Raw genomic sequence first — 19664 nt, 5'->3', positions numbered from 1 at the left:
TTCTAACTAAGAGTTAACCTTCAATATCTTCTGTGACGTAAAGTAAAAATATTGGACACTTGAGTTATATGTGGTATAGCTCAGAATTGAAATGCTTCTTCCTTTTGAAAAATGCAAAAGCATCACATGGCAACTTTCTCCTTTGCCTTATAGTGTGGAATATGTGATTTGAAAATGGTGCTAGTTTTATTGCTATACAGGTTTATAGTAAGTTTAAATACTGCAAATAGAAAACACTTTGTCTATCTAACTACCTGTCTATCTATCTATAGTTACATATGACCCCAAAATGCTTGAGGGTGATTTACAAAGAGAAATATAGTATTACAAAGTAACGTAAGTTAAAAGTAAGTTTTGGGACTGAGAGAAGGGGAATGCAGATTTTGGTGAGGATACGCAGTCTGCATACCGTGACATTCTTAAACATGTTAATAAACACCTCTCAAAGAATGACCACCCAGAAAAAAGAGCGGTAGGAAAGCCTTAGGAGCAGTAGAAGAAAAGATAAAGGGGAACATAGAAGGGGCAATTGTATCGGCTGAGAAGCAGGTATTTCATACACATGGTAACTGTCCTCTTTCTTCAGGGTACGAGTATTCACAGCCTCCTGTCCTTCCTCAAAGTCTCTGAGAAAGTACCATTTGATGCTCAGACATCTAATAGCTCTGGCCTCTTATGTGCTTTTCATTTGATTGCTAAAGTGGAGAGTTGAAGCCAGGGGCTGTGACCTGAGGTCAAAGCACAGAGAGTTAGGCCCGGGCTGTGCATCCTGAGGGCCTCGTCTAGGGGCTGCCCTGGGCTGGGCGGAAGACGTGGAGGAGTGACAGGATCCGGGAGTTCCTTCCTAATCCCCAGTGGGGGCAGACTCCGTATCTTTCTGCACACTTAACGCCTCCATTGAAATCATTAGGAGGTGAGGCTGTGATCTCAAGTCCTTTCTGGCATTAAGTTGAAGTATAAGTAAATTGATCAAATGGTGCAACAAGGCAAAGACCGAGGGGCGAATCTCCAGGATGTTGTGTAAATGACTTTAGAGGCTGGTTTTAGTGTTTGACTCCTAAATGCTGGGATGTAAAAAGCATCATTTCTTTTAGCTTAATTTAAATTGCTATGTTTTGTTATGCCTTCTGATATGCAAGCGAAAATTAAAGTTTCTTTTCTTTCCTTCTAGTTTTCAAGGGCAGACTTTTGTGGTTTCGAAAGGGTAAGAAGCTTTAAGTTTCCAAGGGTTGGTTAAAACCCTTGGTGACCTAAGAGATGAGATAAGACAAGAATTCATAATATAGATTATTCCTGATACTATACTATAATTTACAGTTTGAACTAAAAGAAAGTATTTCCAGGGACGATTAAGCAATGATCTCCCCTTCTGTTTCAAAGGAAGAAATGTCCCCTCGTTGTTTCCGAGGCCGCCCCCACCCCTTCTTTGTATGCTCTGTCCAGGATTGCTGTGGTGGTTCAGGTGTGTGCTGCACACGGTGCCCGGTTGAAAAGAGACTGGGAACTGGAGTCTGGCCAATACTTTACTCCCAGATCCATCACCCGCCGTGTAGAGCTGTGCCCACCTGGAGAAAAGGGCGCTCTCTCTAATTTGCACACAGGTGCCACATAAGCTAACCACAGCTCTGATTCTGGCCTTTTTTGGGGGGATTTTGTTCCATCAGTTATCCTCCCTCTCGGGAGAAAGTCAAGTTTTGTGATTCAACTAGTTTGTTCCCATCAACATATAAGCATACTTCAACTTGGAAGCCACAGCACAATTACGGGTATTCTTAGCCTGTGCCACGTCCCTTCCCCATTCCATCCTCATACAGTCTTGTGGGCACACACCCACATGTGCACACACGCACACTCTCACACTATCCAGAAGGAAGGAGCACTTATTTCTCAGGAAGCAAATGGAACTGACTTCTTGCCATACTCATCGTACTCATCAGAGGAAATGTGAAGGAGAAAACAACTAAAAAATAATCCATCAGTTCCACAACAAGCAAAAGAGGAAGAAAACATGCAAAGAGAAAAGAATGGGAAGCCAACTATAAAGTAAGATGGCGGAAATCAATCCAAATATAGCGGCTGTTATAATCAATATAAATGAGTATTATAGAAAACTAAAGATAATCTAGCTATATGCTAATTGCAAGAGGTATACCTAAAAGTGAATCACACAAAAAATTGTAAAATAAAGTGATGGAAGATTGTAATCTGAGCTTTGCTCCCTGCCCCTCAGCTCCGCTAACTTCCATCTCTGGTCTGCCTGCCTGTTAGGTCAGAGGTGTTTGGGGGCTGCTGGACAGCTGGACCCACTCGAAGCCCAAGCTTTGAGGAATCCCACTGAGGAGACCTGGCCCGTGAGAGCAAGGCATCTGGGAACACAGAGATGCAGGCGGAGGACTGGGAGGTGGGGGATCCTGGAGGAGCTTGGCTTGCAGAGCTCCATGAACAACCAGGGAAGGTTTCTAGCAGCCGTGCAAGTGTGGCTGGTCTCCGAGCCAGCAGCCTAGTGGGAAGGCTGCATTCTCCCCGTGCCTGAGGTGGGCAGGCTGACGGAGACCTGGCAGCAAGGAAGCCTCTTTCTGGTTCGGTGGTGAGGGAGAACAGCAGCCCGGAGGAGAGTGACCACGTGGCCGTCTGTCACTCCAGTGTTGCCACACTCTGAGCGGCTCCCCAAACCGGACCTGAGCCCGCCCTTCAAAATACATCTAACCTAGCCCAGCATCCTGAGAATGTAAGATCATTAGAATCAAAATATACAGCAGAGTTGCTGATGGAGAAAGCAACAACTGAACAAGAACAGCAAGACCTAATTAATTCATTTAACAGTTATCCAGTGAGCACCTGTTATGAGTTTACTGTCATTGGCACTGGGATATGAGCAAGAAGAAAAGACAGCCAATGTCCGTAAGGAGTTTCAAGTGCAGCATAAAAGTACTTCCTGGGACTAAATACCACAAATTGCAATTAAAAAAATGGGATGTATTGAGGGATAGACTAGCCACTGTTTAGATGCAGGTGAGTGACGTGGAAGATCAAGAGAAAGCAACTTCTCAAACCATCGAGGGAAGATAGATGGAAATCACGAGGTTGAAAATGAGCCTTTGAGGAGGATCTGGATGGTATAAGAGGTGAGTGCTAGAGTTTTCAGAGGGAATGAAAAAGGGGCAGATAGAAGAGAGTCAATACTACAACTAACAATGGAAGAAAATTACCCTGAGATTAAGAAAGATCCAAGACTATATACTGAAAAGGTCGACTAAATCCTGACAGGGCTGAAACAAATGTACGCGTAGGCTTATCCTAGATATGTTTCTGAATTTGGAGGTTAAGGGGAAAATACTACAGGTTTCCAGACAGAAAGAAAATCAACGTCTACAGGCTATCAAAACAAAGGGACCAAAGTCCAAAAATCCTATTTCCAGCCAAAAGATTATTCATCTTTCAGATTAAGAAAGAATTTAGAGAGTGTACCACCCAGTTATTCCAACTAAGGAAAATACTCAAGAAAGAGCTTTAACATAATAAACAAATGAGAAGAGAGATTAGGGAGATAAAGAGAAGAGGAAAGAGTGATGAGCAACGTTTAGCTGTTTCTCTCATTTCACCTACCTCTCATAGCTATCTATTTATATGTTTTCTGCCTACCTATATAAATCAGAGTGCAGTGCTAGATGAGGCATCTTGAAACAGAGAGGACATGTAGTAGGGAAGTTAGAAGTTTCAACATCTAAAAATATTATTTTCAAATAATAGTCCATTCCCATAGTTAAAAATCAAAAAAGTTATATAAAGATATACACTGAGAAGTCTCACTCCCACCTTGTATATACTCACCATGCTTCACCCTGGCCCCTACAGGAAACTATTTTTATTATTTTATATCTTTTCAGTGATTTTTAAATGTAAATTCAAATAATTATGAATATATAGTCTTCTCTTCACTTTGTTACACCATATACTAAATATATACATATCTTGTAGTTTTCACTTACCAATATATCAGGGGAAAAATTCCATATTCATATGTAGAGAATGGCCTTTTTATTCTTCATTTATTTTTATAGCTGCAAGTATTCCATTGTGCGGCCTTACCGGAATTTACTTATGCTGAACCCTATCAATGGACATTTGGGTAGTTTTCTAATCTTTTGCTATTACAAACAATGCTACCATTAATAATTTTGTACCCAGCAAGTTTATATGTGTCCACGCATATTGGGACAACACACTCCTTAAACTTGGATTGGCAGATTAAGGAGTAAATGCTTATGCAATATTAAAAGGTAATGACAAATTGCCCTTCATAGAGGTTTTTGCCGTTTGCAAGGATATTATAATAAATCCTCTTGAGCTAAAATATCTCAGCGAAACTCAGGGGTTTTTAGTAGTGATGAGAGAGAAGGGGAATACGAGGGGTCACAGGGTAGTGAGATAGTGTGGGAGAGAGGAAAGGGGAAAAGTGAACTTGTTCATGAAAGCATAGGGGGTAGGGGGTTACCTTTGGATGAGACCTCTTTCATGATGATTGAAGGAAGGCTGGTAAGTATCAGGTGTATGTGGCTGCTCAGGCGGATAGTTGAAGGGGTTAACACTTGATGATTTATTCATTCGCTTATTCGTCTATTCAACAAATATTTGTTGAGCACTTCCCATATGCCAGGCTTGTTTGGACAAAGAGGATTCCAGAGTGAACAAGATGGATAGGGTCCCTGCTGTTGTGTAGATTACCATTCTATTGTGGGAGATAGACTGTAAACAAGTACACAAAAAAATGCATACTATGATTGTAGATAATAATATGAGCTTATTGAAATTAAAGCAGATAAGGGAAATAGACAGTGAAGGGGAGATAATATTGTATTTTCAATAAGGTGATTATAACAGGCTTCTCCAAGGGGGTGAAATTCAAGCAGAAACTCAACGACTTGAAGGAATGATTTCAACAAAGCGTTTCCAGACAGAGGGAATGTTGAGTACAAAGACTCTAAATTGGGAACTTGGCATGAGGCAACGTCTGTTAGTTAGCCACCAAAATCTGTTTAGTGGAAATAGCAGGGGCTTTGGGTTGCTTCTTTAAGGATAAAATTCAAACTCTTGTGAGACAAGATCCTTTGAAGTCAGAGCCTTCCTCACCTCCTCAGCCTCGTCACCCACCCCTCACCTCGTGCCGTCCTTTCCAGCCGCGCTAAACTACTCGCCTTCCCTGAAGTCAGCCAACATTTCTTGCAGCTCAAATCCTTCGCATAAAATGTTTTATCTTCTTAGCATGCACTCCCTCCTCCTCTCTTCAACGTCACTGGAGAATTTCTATTCATTCTTCAGGAATCTCTCCCTGACCGCCAAGGTGCCCTTCCTGGGCAATCGCAAAGCTCTCAACACGAATTCTTGTCGTTTATCACACTCTTTTGTCTGTTTGGCCCCCTGACTAGCCTCACAAGACTTTAGGTTTCATGTCAAGGACCATCTTAGTTACCGTCGTATGCTAACAAGTTACTACACTGCTCGCGCAGAGGCGGCCTCAGTATTTGCTGAATCAATGAGTGAATAAATCTTGTCCTAGCTCGTTAGCCATGTAACATGTGACTTTGGATAAGTTGTATAACTCCCTGGACATCGATTTCTTTATTTTAAAATGCGTATAATAATGTCCACCTCTTAGAGGTGAGGTGATTAAATAGCGTTACATGAGAAAAAACTCAGCACAGTTCATAAAACAAAGCAGAAACTTAAAAGAAAAAATAACTGGCTTCTCTTCCCTACACAGATAGTCAGAACCTTTTGAAGGCAAATGACAGAAACCAAAGCAAAACTGATTTTAGCAAAGGAGGGGACGTTGTTGGCTCATGTAAATAGGGAATTCAAGGGGTGAATGAATCCGGCCTCCAGACGTGACTGGATTTACTGCCTAAGAGATTGGTAGGACTCAGTCTTCTCAAGGTCTGGGCCTGCTCTCCTCTATTTTAGCTTCATTCTCAGTAGGTTTTTCTCCAGTTGTTAATAAGAATAGCCATCAGGCTTATATGCAATCAGTTTAGCAACCCCAACAGGAAAAAAGTGTCTCTTTCCCAGTGGTTCCAGCACATCTCAGGGCCGACTCATTACCCTGACTTGGATCATGTGTTCGTCCCGACCAATCCTCGTGACTGTCAATCAGGCCTCGGTCATGAGCTTATCCTTAGAATGAAGGTGGCCGGATCGGAAATTGTCCCCAAGGATAATCGTTGGGCTGTTACTACTTTGATTCCAGGTAGGAAAAAAACAAGGAATCTAAAGAGAAAGAAAAGGAATGAGTTAGGGCCCAATAAAGATTCTATATTAATTGCCCAGATGTTGTGATAATTACGGCATCCTGCAAACCTGAAGATTTATATGAGAACTCAAAAGATTCATTTGATATAACACCTTAGCTTGAAGATACCACACCATTCAGATAAATTCTTGTCCATTCCATTTTAAAGGACTTTTTTGTTTGTCTAGAAGTTTTATTGAGATATAATTCACATTGCATAAAATGCACCCTTTAGGGGCTGGCCCTCTAGCCTAGTGGTTAAGTTCAGTGTGCTCTGCTTCGGCAGCCCGGGGTCACAGGTTTGGATCCCAGGAGTGGACCTACTCCACTCATCAGCCATGCTGTGGCAGCAACCCACATACAAAGTAGAGGAAGACTGGCACAGATGTTAGCTCAGGGCCAATCTCCCTCAGGAAAAAGAAAATGCACTCATTTAACGTGCAAAATTCACTAGCCTTTAGCATAGTCACAGAGTCACCACAGCCAATGTTTTGGAACATTTAAAAGGGTTTGAATGCACGGATTGTGCAGACTTTGTTACTGGTCTTTAGAAATGTAAGGCAGACTTCCCTTTGTCTCAACAATAATTTAAAGTCAGAATCTTCCTATAACAAAATCATCTCAAACTCTTGCGTATAATTAATATCCAACATATACATTCTCACTTTCTCGGAAGTTTCTCTCTTATGACCAAATTGTCAAGATGTGTATTTTTGTGGCTTTTTTCGTATTGCTTCTTGCAGCTGTCAGGCTTTTGTGAAGACTCCTTGAGCCAGCTGCAGCTAATGAATAAAAGAGAAGCGTGTGACCGTTGTACCTGAGATGAAAAGCTAACAGTTTCTGGTAGCTTCAGAAAAACAGTTCATAGACTGGGGCATCTTCCACTAACATGCTAATTCATGTGAAATTTCTTTTCTTTTATTCTTTCTGTGGTGTTGTTCAAAAAGCATATTTTTGTTTCTTGTCCTCATCCTACAACCTTTTATTTTATTTACATACATTTTTTCTTTCTTTATTTGCTTCACGTACCTGAACTATTGAACTTTTACATTTTTTGTTTGTTTGGTTTTTGGGTTTTTTTGGTGAGGAAGATTGGCCCTGAGCTAACATCTGTTGTCAGTCTTCCTCTATTTTGTATGTGGGCTGCCACCATAGCATGGCTTGATGAGAGGTGTGTAGGTCACACCCAGCATCCAAATCCGTGAACCCCAGGCCACAGAAGTGGAGCATGCAAACTAAACTGCTATGCCACTAGGCTGGCCCCAAACTTTTACATTTTTAAGTTTTTTCTTCCTTATATCTTAAGTCCATGTATTGCCTAAATGATATTTTTTTAAATTTATTTATTGATGTAGGTTGACTATGTCAAAGGAAAACTGTGGTATAACGAAAGATGTTTTGCTAACAGAGAACACTTTGAAGGTAAATTTTAGTGAACGATATTAATATGCTTTTTCCCACGTAACATATATAGATTAAATAAAATGACATAAAATCAAAATAGAATAAAATGTAAAGATAGGTTTGTTTTGTATAAGTTAATGGCCTAAAACTGAGGGGAAAAATTAGTTTAAATGAGACAATAGGCATGCCCTGTTTGAAGTGCAAGAAAATTGTATTTGAGCCTATTTAGTTATTGATACATTTAGAAATATAGATATTGCTCGTAATTTTTGTATCTTTGTATTTTATAGTTGATTATGTTACTATCACCTTTGAGAGAAACAGGACCCTAAGTGAGGTATGGTATTGAATATTTTAAAAGGTAAGAAATTTTATTGTGCGTGATTTCATGAATTGTTATTCATCTAAAAAATGATAATTCTACAGTCCAAAAGCTTAACGATCACTCTTTGCTCCTAGTGGTGCCTCTACTTGGGTTTCATGGTAATTCCCTAGTTATGTTAAATCTAGACCTACACAGTGTTCTAGAAAAACAGCCCACGCCAGAAAAGGATGCTTTGCAGTATTTTCTGGACTCATAGCCCCCAGAAGAGAAGCACGGGTGTTAAAGATTCATGACTGTTTTTTGTGCTCAGCCAGGACAACACAATGGTTCATTAGTTTATTTGCCTAAGAGAACCAAGTAGGACTTTTAGTTCAAGAACGGCGTTAACTTTTCCTTTCTCTTTTTGTAGGCAAGCTCTTGTTTTTATAGTAAAGAACCGTTTCTTGAATGGTTGCCTTGCTTGCCTCACATTTCAAAAGGAGCAAAAACTATTCCTTCAACTGTGATAACATTTCTCGTTGACCAAGAGCATAGTTCTGGAATCTACCTCTTCCAAAACCAGGTGGGCCTTACTGCCCAGGGATGATTGCTCTGGACACTACAGCAAGGAGAAGTTACCTTTGCAAAGCGTATTTCCAAGTTCTTGTTATCTTTGGCAATAGAAGTTGATAAAATTGGCTTTATTATTTATTTAAATAATATAACCACCAAATTACTTATGATTAATAATATAGTTTAAGACACTTTGGAGATTGCTTGCCTCTGATTGTCATTCAGTTTGATGTAAATGGAAAATATGGTGCTTTTGCACAGTGATTCTTATTTGTTCATTCTCTAAGAGAACATAAATGGTCTATGCAAATTTAAGTTTCCATAAAATGGTTAGTTTAAATGAACAAAAAATGGAACTAGCTCTACCCTCATGATTCTAACGGAGAAAAAATAATTTTCCTCTGTGCTCTTAGGTTTTGTTACTGGAGCCCTGCAAATTAAACTGAGAAAAGACAGATTGACAGGAGAAAAGAAAACAATTTATTATGCATGCAGTGTACACACATGCAGGTGGTTAAAATTTGGGGGTTATATCTAATTTTAATAGTTTAAGGGGAGATGAAAAAGACACTTAAGGGAAAACAAATGAAAAGGTAATGGGATTACAGGAAAACAGACGGGAGCCAAGAAAGCTTGTGATAATGCTTGTTTATACAGGTGTGAGTGGTCTTTCCGTCTCCTTCAGGGGCTTCAAAGTCCCCTGGAGGAGGGATTGGAGTAGGTTTGATTCTCATTCTCCCTTCTGGGAGTAGATGAACTCTGAAGAGGAACTAATGGCAGCTTTATTTCCCGGAAGTTGTGCTTTTAGTCAGATAAGGGAAGGCTTTTTTTTTTTTTTTGCATCATTTGAATCTCAGATGTCTTCAGCTTGAAATAATCTTTATACCAAAGTGGCATATCGTGTGGTGCATATTTTGATCCCCTTCAAGATTATGGTCCAGTAGAATGGGAGTGTGACCCAGGCAGCCACACTTTTAAAAACTAGTTTGATATGACAGTTATGAGCGTGGGTGTTGGAGTCTGTCTGTCAAATTCAACAAGGATCCTGCAAGTCTCCCCGTGGCGTTTGTTATAGAACCTTGGACACATTATTTAACCTCCTAAACTTCATATTCAACATCTATCAAGTGGATGCATATGGCAGGGAGGCAGCATAAGAGATGCCTGTGGTTGCTCATCCTTCCAGCTTTATGCTGGGTTGATGGGTGTGTCCCTATCTAAAGCAGAATCCAAGGAACAGGAAACTCTAAAAAATTACAACATAGACTAACAATATTAACGGAAAAGTTCTTATGACTTGCTCTTGCTTTGTTTATCTATTCCTAGAAACAGACCAGTGCCTCAGTGTGCCTCCTAAAAAACAGCAAATTAGAATCAAAACAAAGATTTCCACTTTTCTTGTTTCCTTCATCGTTCTCTTCCCCTGTGGGAATGGTGTTCCATCCACGGAGCCATTTTCTCTACGCTTACGGTAATCAGGTGCGTACACGTGAGATTTCACACTCTAGTATGGGTGTAAATCGTTCACTTACTCTATGCTGAGTGGTTATACATCAAGCCAAGAACAGTTACTCTGATGATCGGGGAAGTAGAAAGCCTGATGTAGAGAGAATGAGAAGAGTTAGAGACGATAAATACAAACAAATGTTTTGCAAAGTTTGCTGAAAAGGGGAACAGTGAAATGGGGCAATGTTTGAAGGAGGAAGAGTGGTCAAGAGAAGTTTTTTTAAAAGATAGAAGGAATTATGATGTGTACTGATGGGAATTATTCAGTAGAGAGGGAAAAGTGGATGGTGCAGGAAAGAGAGAGGAGAAATTGCTGGAGTGACATCTCTAAATAGGTGAGAGGAGATGAGGTGTATGAACCGCTGGAGAGGTCAGCCTTAGGAGCACAGATAATTGTTTTATAGTAATAGGAGGAAGGAGGAGTTTTGGGATTCAAAAACTGGTAGGTGGGTAGATGTGGTAATGGAAGGGTGTGGGAATTTATCTTCTATTTCCTCAACAAAAATCAGAGTTTTATTTGAGAGCGGGGATGGATAGGAGTGTTGGAGATTTGAGAAAAGAGAACAGAGTAAAACAGTTACTTAGGAGGATGGGAGAATCGACTGACTAAGGAAACGCAGTATGAGTTCTCGAGTTTTGTGCGCACGAATTCAAATTGTGACCAGTTTAGGGTTATTGGATATTCTTCTGCATGTTCCATTATGGGGGTGCATACATAGAGGAGAAGACGGCGTTGTATTAACTACAACTGGAATTCTACCAAGAAATTATTAAGAAGTAAAGTGTGTATAGAAGGGAATTCAATAAGACAAAGAAAAAATTAAGAAATTAAAGTTATGAACGTTAAAATGTAGTAAACAAACTATTTACTTGCAAAAGATATGATTGTCTATATAGAAAATCTAAAAGATACATACAAATTACTGAAACAAGCAGAAGCATCAAACAAGGCGGGAAGCAAAGTAAGTTTCATTTCTGCGCGTGATCAGTAAATTAAAAGCATAATTTTTAAGACACTATTTACAATAGAAAAAAAAAAACCCACACAAACGAAAGCTATAAAGTACCTAAGAATAAATCCAAAAAAAGATTTCTAAAACCTCTATGTAGAAAATTATAGACTTTAGTGAAGAACATTTAAAACTTTATAAAGAAATGGATATAAACATGCTTGTGAATAGGAAAACTTGTTGCCTTACAATATCAATTCTTCCTTAAATTAATCTATGGATCTAATGCAACTCGAATCAAAATCCCAAGATCTATTGTGGACTTTAAGTTGATTCTGAAGTATACATGGAAAAACAAAAGACTAAGAATAGCCGAGACACTTCTGAAGAAGAATAAGGGGGATTGCACCAGCAGATATTAACACTTTTTAAAAAGTTGAAATCATGATAATGTGGTTTTGGTCCAGGGAACAAAAAAATTGACCAATGGGATAAAATAGAAAGCCCACAAATAGACCCATGCAAATCTAGATAGCCCAAGTGGCATTAGGAAAATAAGGAGCTGCTCAAAATGGGACGGAAAGTATTGGTTATACATGCGAAAAATGTTGAAATACAGCCCCACGTCATAACATACATCAAGCCCAACTCCTGATGGATTGATAATTTAAATATCTATGAGGAGGAAAATAGAATATCTCAAGTATGGTCTATCTGTAATATTGGATTTATGCAGCAGTATAGAATAATGTGAAGATCACATGAGCTAACATAAAATGAGCTGAGGTATATTGTTGAGTGGCAAACGGAATTTATAGAACGAGCACAGTATGATGGCATTGTGAATATATTGTTCAAAGTCCCTCCCCACCCCACCACCACCACCACCACGACGCTCACAGGTAACGTTGGCAGAGTCCAAAGCAAGAGTAAAAATGGAGGCCCCACATCATATGTTTAGGATTATGGGCTGTGCTCTGCCAGCACTGATCGCTACATTCCTGAGTGCTAGAAGCGCCCTTGTGTTATTCAATAAATTTTCTCTGTGAGTTTTTAACGTGCAGGCCCAGTAAGCATGCAGTCCAGGGCGAGGGTCCCTCTTGCCCAGGTCTAAAAGTAGTGCTGCGCCCAGATACGTGCTTCTTCTCCTCCTTAACATAAAATAGGTGACATATCCTATGGGTGCATATATATGTGAATGAAAATGCACAGAACTTTCAAAGTAGTAACAGTGGTTACCTCTGGGAAGGGAGGAGACCACGATTATATCAGGTGAGGTATGAAAGAAGAATTATTTGGATGGCGATCAAAGAGACTTCAGCCACAACGATAATGTTTTAAATTTAAGAAAAGCCTATTTTCAAGTATAACTTGTCATTAAAACTAATTTTTATAAGGAAATTTAAAAAGCAGAAATCTTCATTTGAGTAAGACTCAGGCTATTTAAAGAGGTACCAAGCAGGATTCATCCAATTCATGATCTGATTTACCTTCAAACAATTTGTTACCAAAAGATGAGGAAACAGAGAAACATACGCTATGGAGAAGTATATTTAAGGGTTTGCTAAGGTCCCAGGACGCACTCTTACAAATATCAAGGGGCTCTTCCCCCCAAAACGTGTTTCCATACATATTTGCCAGATGCCTGAAACGTGAAGTCTCATGTCAGCGGGGTAAACTCTCCCCACCATGTCCACATACACCCAGCACTTCATCCTTTTACGAACAACGGGACCCCATTTGGGAGATGATAGAACTAACTTTGTTCTTTTTATACATTTCACCATGCATGCTGTGTAGACGTGAGACTCCACCACATACACCGTCATACAAACTCTAGGCAGGAAAGAGAGTAGACCCCGTAGGTAAGGAGTCTGTGTGTGTGTGTCTGTGTGTGTGTGTGTGATGGATGTGGGGGTATGGGAAAGACCACACTGCGTGACTTTTCTTATGTGGGAAGATTAGGCTGATTGGTCATTGCCGACTGTGATTTGGCAGCTCTTTAGTGAGATATTATCTTTTTATTCCCTTAGGTATGGCTTTCGATCGATGGCGGCAACACCTTTGACTTCTTAGCTGACTTTCATGATGATATCATAAAGAATACGTATCATAGTTTTTATACTTCAGGCATTGCTTTTGTTTCCCAAAGTGGAAATGTTTACTTGACCAAGGCAGGTAAGGAATTCACTTTTATTGGTTTAAGTAGTACATGTAAGCCAGGGATTAGAAGATATGTGAAAAATCTGCCATATTAATCAACTAATCTTAAGGTCTCAAACCTATTAGGGGTGATGGATTTAAAAATTTTTTTATTGTGGTGAAATATACATAATGTAATGTTTAGCATCTTAACCATTTTTAAGTGTACAGTTCAGTGGCATTAAATACATAAATCATTTTGCAACCATCACCACCATCCATCTCCAGGACTCTTTTCATCTTATAAAACTGAAACTCTATACCCTTTAAGCAATAACTCCCCACCCCATCCCCCCACCCCCCCACACACAGCCCCTGGCAACCACCATTCTACTTTCTGTCTCTATGATTTTGACTACTCTAGGTCTCTCATGTAAGTGAAATCATATTTGTTCCAGATCTTAGAAGAAGAACTTTCAGTCTTTCACCATCGAATAAGATGTTCACTGTGGGTTTCTCATGCTCAGTCTCAATGGCTTCTATTCCTAGTCTAAGTGGTTTTTCATGAAAGGACGTTGAATTTTGTCCAATGCTTTTTTGTATCAATTGAGATGTGTTTTTTTTCCTTCATTCTGTTGATGTGGGTATTACATTGATCAATTTCTGTATGTTGAAACAGTCTTGCATTCCAAGAATAAACTCCACTTAGTCATAGAATAAACTCCACTTAGTCATAGTGTATAATCTTTTAAATATGCTGTTAAATTCAGTTTGCTAGTATTTTGTTGAGGATTTTTGCATTAATATTCATCAGGGATATTGGTCTGTAGTTTTTTTTTTTTTTTTTCTTGCAGTGTCTTTGTCTGGCTTTGGTATCAGGATAATACTGGCCTCTTGAAATGAATTAGGAAGTTTTCCATCCTCTCCAATGTTTTGGAAAAGTTTGAGAAGGATTGACATTAGTTCTTCTTTAAATGTTTTATGGGAACATTTTGTATAAACACTAGTGAAGCCATCAGGTCCAGGGCTTTTATTTGTTGAGAGACTTTTTATTGCTAATTCAATCTCCTTAACAGTTATAGGTCTACTCAGATTGACTATTTCTTCCTTATTTAGCCTTGGTAGTTTTTGTATTTCTAGGAATTTTTCCATTTCATCTAGCTTATCCAATTTGTTGGTGTACAGGTGTTCATAGTACTCTCCTATAATCCTTTTTCTTTCTGTAGAAGCAGTAGCAATGTCTCCACTTTCATTTCTGATTTTAGTAATTTGAATCATCTCTCTTTTTTTCTCAGTTCATCCAGCTAAAGTTTTGTCATTTGTTGATCTTTTCAAAGAACCAACTTTTAGGTTCATTTCTCTCTTGTTTTTCTATTCTCTATTCCATTTATCCCTGCTCTAATCTTTATTATTTCCTTCCTTCTTCTAGCTTTGGGTTTACTTTATTCTTCTTTTTCTAGTTCCCTAAGTTTTAAAGTTAAATTGTTCATTTGACACTTTTCTTGTTTTTTAAAGTAAGCATTTATAGCTGTAAATTTCCCTCTTCTCACCACTTTCTCTGTGTCCTGTAAATTTTGGTATGTTGTGATTTTGTTTTAATCCATCTCTAAGTATTTCCTAATTTCTCCTTTGATCCACCAGTTGTTTAAAAGCGTGTTGTTTGGTTTCAACAATTTTTTGAATTTTCCAGTTTTCTTTATGTTGTTGGTTTCTAACTTCATCCCATTGTGGTCAGAGATGATACTTTGTATGGTATCTATCTTTTTAAATCTATAGAGATTTAATTTCTGGCATAGCATATAGTCTATCCTGTAAAATGTCCCATGTGCTCTTGAGAAGAATGTTTGTCTGCTGTTTTGGGGTGGAGTGTTCTGTATATGTCTGTTAGATCTAGTTGGTTTATTGTGTTTTCAAGTCCTCTATTTCCTTACTTACCTTCTGTCTGCTTGTTCTATCCATTATTCTGAGTGTGGTATTGAAGTCTCCAACTATTATTATTTCTGGTTGATGTCACAAAATTACATCTTTTTGTGTGTGTGTAAGGAAGATTGGCCCTGAGCTAACATCTATTGCCAATCTTCCTCTTTTTGTTTGAGGAAGATCGTCATTGAGCTAACATCTGTGCCAGTCTTCTTCCATTTTATGTTGGATGCTGCCACAGCATGGCTTGATGAGCGGTGCTAAGTCCGTGCCCAGGATCCAAACCTGCAAACCTCAGGCTGCTGAAGCAGAGCACACAGACTTAACCACTATACCACTGGACCAGCCCCTACAAAATTGCATCTTTTATGCATTGTGTGCACAAAAAACATAAACTAATTCTAATTCTAAACTAATAATAATTCTTTTAAATGCATTAGTCTCCTAAAGTATGTACAAAACAAGATTTGGAGTTACAGATCTACGTTACAATAAGTAATACTAGCTTTTACATTAATTATTTTTTTTCTTTAAATGTATTAGTCCCTTGAATCACATAGAAAAAAATATGGTTACAAACCATTATTCACTTATCTTCAGTCTTTTCTTTCTGTTCCTCAACCTGAATAATTTCCATTGTCCTATCTTCCTGTTCAGTGATTCTTTCTTCTGCCTGCTCAAATTTGCCTTTGAATCCCTCAGGTGAATTTTTCATTTCAGTTATTGTACTTTTCAGTGCCCACTTTTCTTTTTGACTTTTTTAGGTTTTCTGTCTCTTTATTGATATTCCATTTTGTCCATACACCATTTTCTTGACTTTCTCCACATCTTCCTTTAGTTCTTTGAACAGCTTTACAAGAATTGTTTCAATGTCAGTGTCTAATAGATCTACCATCAAATCCTTTTCAGGGACAGTTTCTGTTGATTTATTTTTTTCCTTTGAAGAGGCCATATTTTCCTGCTTTTTTGTGTGTGTTTTGTGAATTTTTGGTGAAAACTGGATATTTAAATCTAATAAAGTTGTAACTCTGGAAATGAGATTCTCTCCATCCCCAAGTGTTTTCTTTTTTTATTGTTTTAGGTGGTTTCTTTTTTATTGTTGTGGACTGTCTTTGTGCCAAGGATCAGCCTGAGATGTAAACTTAAGTTCTTCTCAGGTCTTTCCTGAGCCTGTGCTTTTCCTGGGGCACACATGGTCACTTTCTAATTTTCCTCATATATGGAATTGCTTTGGAATGTCCTAGTCTTTTTTCCCCAGCTTTACTGAGATATAATTGACATATAACATCGTGTACGTTTAAGATGTACAAAATAATGATTTTATATATATATATATTCAAATGATTACCACAATAAAGTTAGTTAATGTATCTCTCGCCTCACATAGTTACAATTTTTTGTGTATGGTGAGAACTTTTAAGATCTCTTCTAGCAACTTTGAAAAAGACAATATAGTATTGTTAACTGTAGTCACCACGCTGTACACTACATCTGCAGAACTTATTCATCTTATAACCAGAAGTTCGTCCCTTTTGACCGTCTTCACCCATCCCCACCAACACTACCACCACCACACCCCTGACAGCTACCTTTCTACTCTCTATTTCTATGAGTTTGACTTTTTAAAAATAGATTCCACATAAGTGAGGTCATACAGTATTCGTCTTTTTCTGTCTGACATTTCGCTTAGCATGATACCCTCAAGTTTCATCCGTGTTGTTGCAAATGGCAGGATTTCCTTCTCTTTGTAGCTGAATAATATTCCATCGTATATATGTGCCACATTTTCTTTATCCATTCACCTGTTGATGACACGTAGGTTGTTTCCATGTCTTGACAATTGTGATTAATGCTGCAGTGAACATGGGGCTGCAGATAGCTCTTCAAGATAGTAATTTCATTTCTTTTGGATATATACCTGGAAGTGGAATTGGTAGTTCTATTTTTAATCTTTCAAGAAATCTCCACACTATTTTCCATAGTGGCTGCACCAATTTACATTCCCACCAATGCTATGCAAGAGTTCCCTTTTCTCCATATCCTTGCCTATACTTGTTATCTCTTGTCTTGTTGATAATAGCTCAAATGTCCTAATCTTTAATGTCTGGCTCCCAAAAGAGAAAACTAAAGGAGAGGGGAAGGGCCCAGACCCTTTAAATTCTCTGGAAGTCACTTTTGGGGGGGGAGTCACTTCAATCACTTTCAAAAATGGGGGGAGGTACAACAACAATGGCCACCCTCCTTTTTATCTGCACCTCTGTATCAGAAGCAGCAGTCAGAGCACAGAACCCCAAGATCTGGAGGACAGAGTCTTTTTCTGCCCACCCTGACTCCCACAGGCTGTGTGCAACTTCCCCAGGAACGCATGCACAGTTGCCTCCCAGGTGGCTAGTGGTGGAGGATGGGTAGCTTCTACTGTGCTAAGAGCTGAAATTAACCACATTTTACCATCCAAGCCTTCTCTGGAAGCTGCAAGCCTTGAATAGACTCCAGAGTTCCAAAGTAGTTACATCAGATAGATTCTGCCAGTGCAATTGTCCAGATGGGGAGACAGATTCCTGGTGCTTCCTACTCTGCTGTCTTCCCAGAATCCGCTGGGGGTGATGGATTTTTAGGATCTACAAAAATAGGATGCTATGAACAGCCCTAAAGAAAGGGGACCCTGGATCATCATGCTATATTCTCATTTACAATTTCAGTGATGTTTTACTTTCCCAAAAGACAGATAATAATAGCTCCTACTTATTGAACTACAATTGTGCTCGAGATGTTACAGATATCATCTCATTTAATATTCGTAACAGAATAGCTGAAGCAGGTAATGTTAGCTTGCTTTTACAGATTAAACTGATGCAACCGAGACCATACAGCTCATAAGAGGTGAGTTGGGTAAATGATATATGGCTCTCTGTCTACTTGATTTGGTGATGTTGTGATTTTATCGATTGAGCCCATGTAGCTCCTCTCAGTTTGCTTGCACAGTTAATACTGATTGACCTATTGACAGATGCCCACTCTTTTCCAACTCAGCTGAATTTGGTGACCAGTCTTGGAGCCTAGAACGATTATTGGACGTGGTTCTCAATTTATTTGTGTATCTCTCTGATCTGCTTTGTCATTTTCATTTTTGTCATTCAATTATTGGGTCCTTGGGATCTTGTTTTGGTGAACCTATTAATTTATTAATGTCTTTTGATGAAAAATAGGGAAGGAAGTTTACCTCTTACCTTGGGAAAGCTTTGTCTCAGCTGGATTCTTTCTATCTTTTACGTGCTGTCAGTCCTGCCCTCCCTGACTTTTCTTGCCTCCCCTCTCCCGTTTCCCCACCTTCTTCCTTACTTCTTTTCCTTCCTCACCTCTTCTCCTCCTTCCATCTCTCCCCCTCCTCCTCCTCTTTTTCTCTTCTTCATCATTAGAGTGTGCAGCACTGGTCGGATCTTCTGTTTGCTCTGATGTAGCGTACATGAATTATTCTTGAGACCCATTTGTTTCATCTCGTTACGTAGGACGTGGGCGCCTTCTCTCAACTCAGGACAGTGCCTTGGTAATAACCTGGCTTCACTCAAGAGAGCTTGACTTTTCCCTTTACTTTTCCTTTGGGTACCATCTCATCCACTATCAACTTCCCTCTTGTTAGGAGGGTGTAACTGAGAGTCCTCAGGATTCTGTTGATTTATCTTCCTTCTCTCAATGTATTGCCTCAAAGGGCTGGATGTAGCATAATGTGACCTATTACAGCAGAATTTTCTCTTTCTTTCCTTAGCTCATACTTTTCTACATTTTGGCATAACATCATTCCTTTTCCTTTTTTCACTGCTACTGGTGGTTTTGGTTTTTGCTATTTGTTTATTTTTATGGTAAAATATACATTACACAAAATTTAGTCCTTTAACCATTTTTAAGTTCACAGTTCAGTGACATGAAGTATATTCCTCTGTTGTACCACCAGTTCCACCATCCATCTCCCTCCAGAACGTTTCCGTCTTCCCAAAGTGAAATTCTGTACCCACTAAACAATAACTCTCCATTCTTCCTTCTTCCAGCCCCTGGACGCTACTTTCTGTCCTTACAAATTGACTGCTCCAGGTACCTCCAATATGTGGAATCAGACAGTATTTGTCCTTTTGTGACTGGCTTATTTCACTTAACATAATGTCTTCAAGTTTTGTCTATGTTGTGGCATATATCAGTGTTTCGTTCCTTTTTACGACTGAATAACATTCCATTTTATGAATATAGCATGTTTTGTTTATCCACTTATCGGAATATTTGGGTTGATAGATGTTTAATTTTTTTTTCACTTTTTGGCTATTAGGAATAATGCTATTATGAAGATCTGTATACAAGCTTTTGCGTAGAAATATGCTTTCAATTTTCTTGGGTATATACCCAGGAGTCTAATTGCTGGGTCATGTGGTTACTCTGTTTAACATTTTGAGAAGCTGCCAAACTGAGGCTGTACCATTTTACACTCCCACCAGCAATGTAGGATTATTTTTCCACATCTTCACCAACACTTATTCTTGTCTGTCTGTATTTTGTTATCCTACTAGGTGAGAAATTGTATCTCATTGTGGTT

At 38.9% G+C, this 19664-nt stretch overlaps 1 protein-coding gene across 38 annotated transcripts in view; it reads left to right on the top strand.

Moving 5' to 3' along the window:
* CATSPERB (cation channel sperm associated auxiliary subunit beta) overlaps positions 1-19664 on the top strand; it is a 138969-nt gene that overhangs the window by 70968 nt on the left and 48337 nt on the right. For 32 of the 38 annotated variants that reach the window (XR_011431952.1, XR_011431953.1, XM_070249406.1 and 29 more), the window contains 6 exons: positions 1172-1204; positions 7642-7708; positions 7981-8027; positions 8425-8577; positions 9894-10046; positions 13057-13201. Coding sequence is in view for 35 of the 38 variants with exons in the window: in XM_070249406.1 (XP_070105507.1) it covers positions 1172-1204; positions 7642-7708; positions 7981-8027; positions 8425-8577; positions 9894-10046; positions 13057-13201 (598 nt within the window). In the remaining 3 variants the exon portion in view is untranslated. The remainder of the gene's footprint in view (positions 1-1171; positions 1205-7641; positions 7709-7980; positions 8028-8424; positions 8578-9893; positions 10047-13056; positions 13202-19664) is intronic. The other 6 variants (XR_011431954.1, XM_023628286.2, XM_070249401.1 and 3 more) reach the window with 1 other exon arrangement.

Source organism: Equus caballus, chromosome 24 (genome assembly GCF_041296265.1).
Source record: "Equus caballus isolate H_3958 breed thoroughbred chromosome 24, TB-T2T, whole genome shotgun sequence".
Lineage (NCBI taxonomy): Eukaryota > Metazoa > Chordata > Mammalia > Perissodactyla > Equidae > Equus > Equus caballus.
This window is presented reverse-complemented; position numbering and strand designations above follow the sequence as displayed.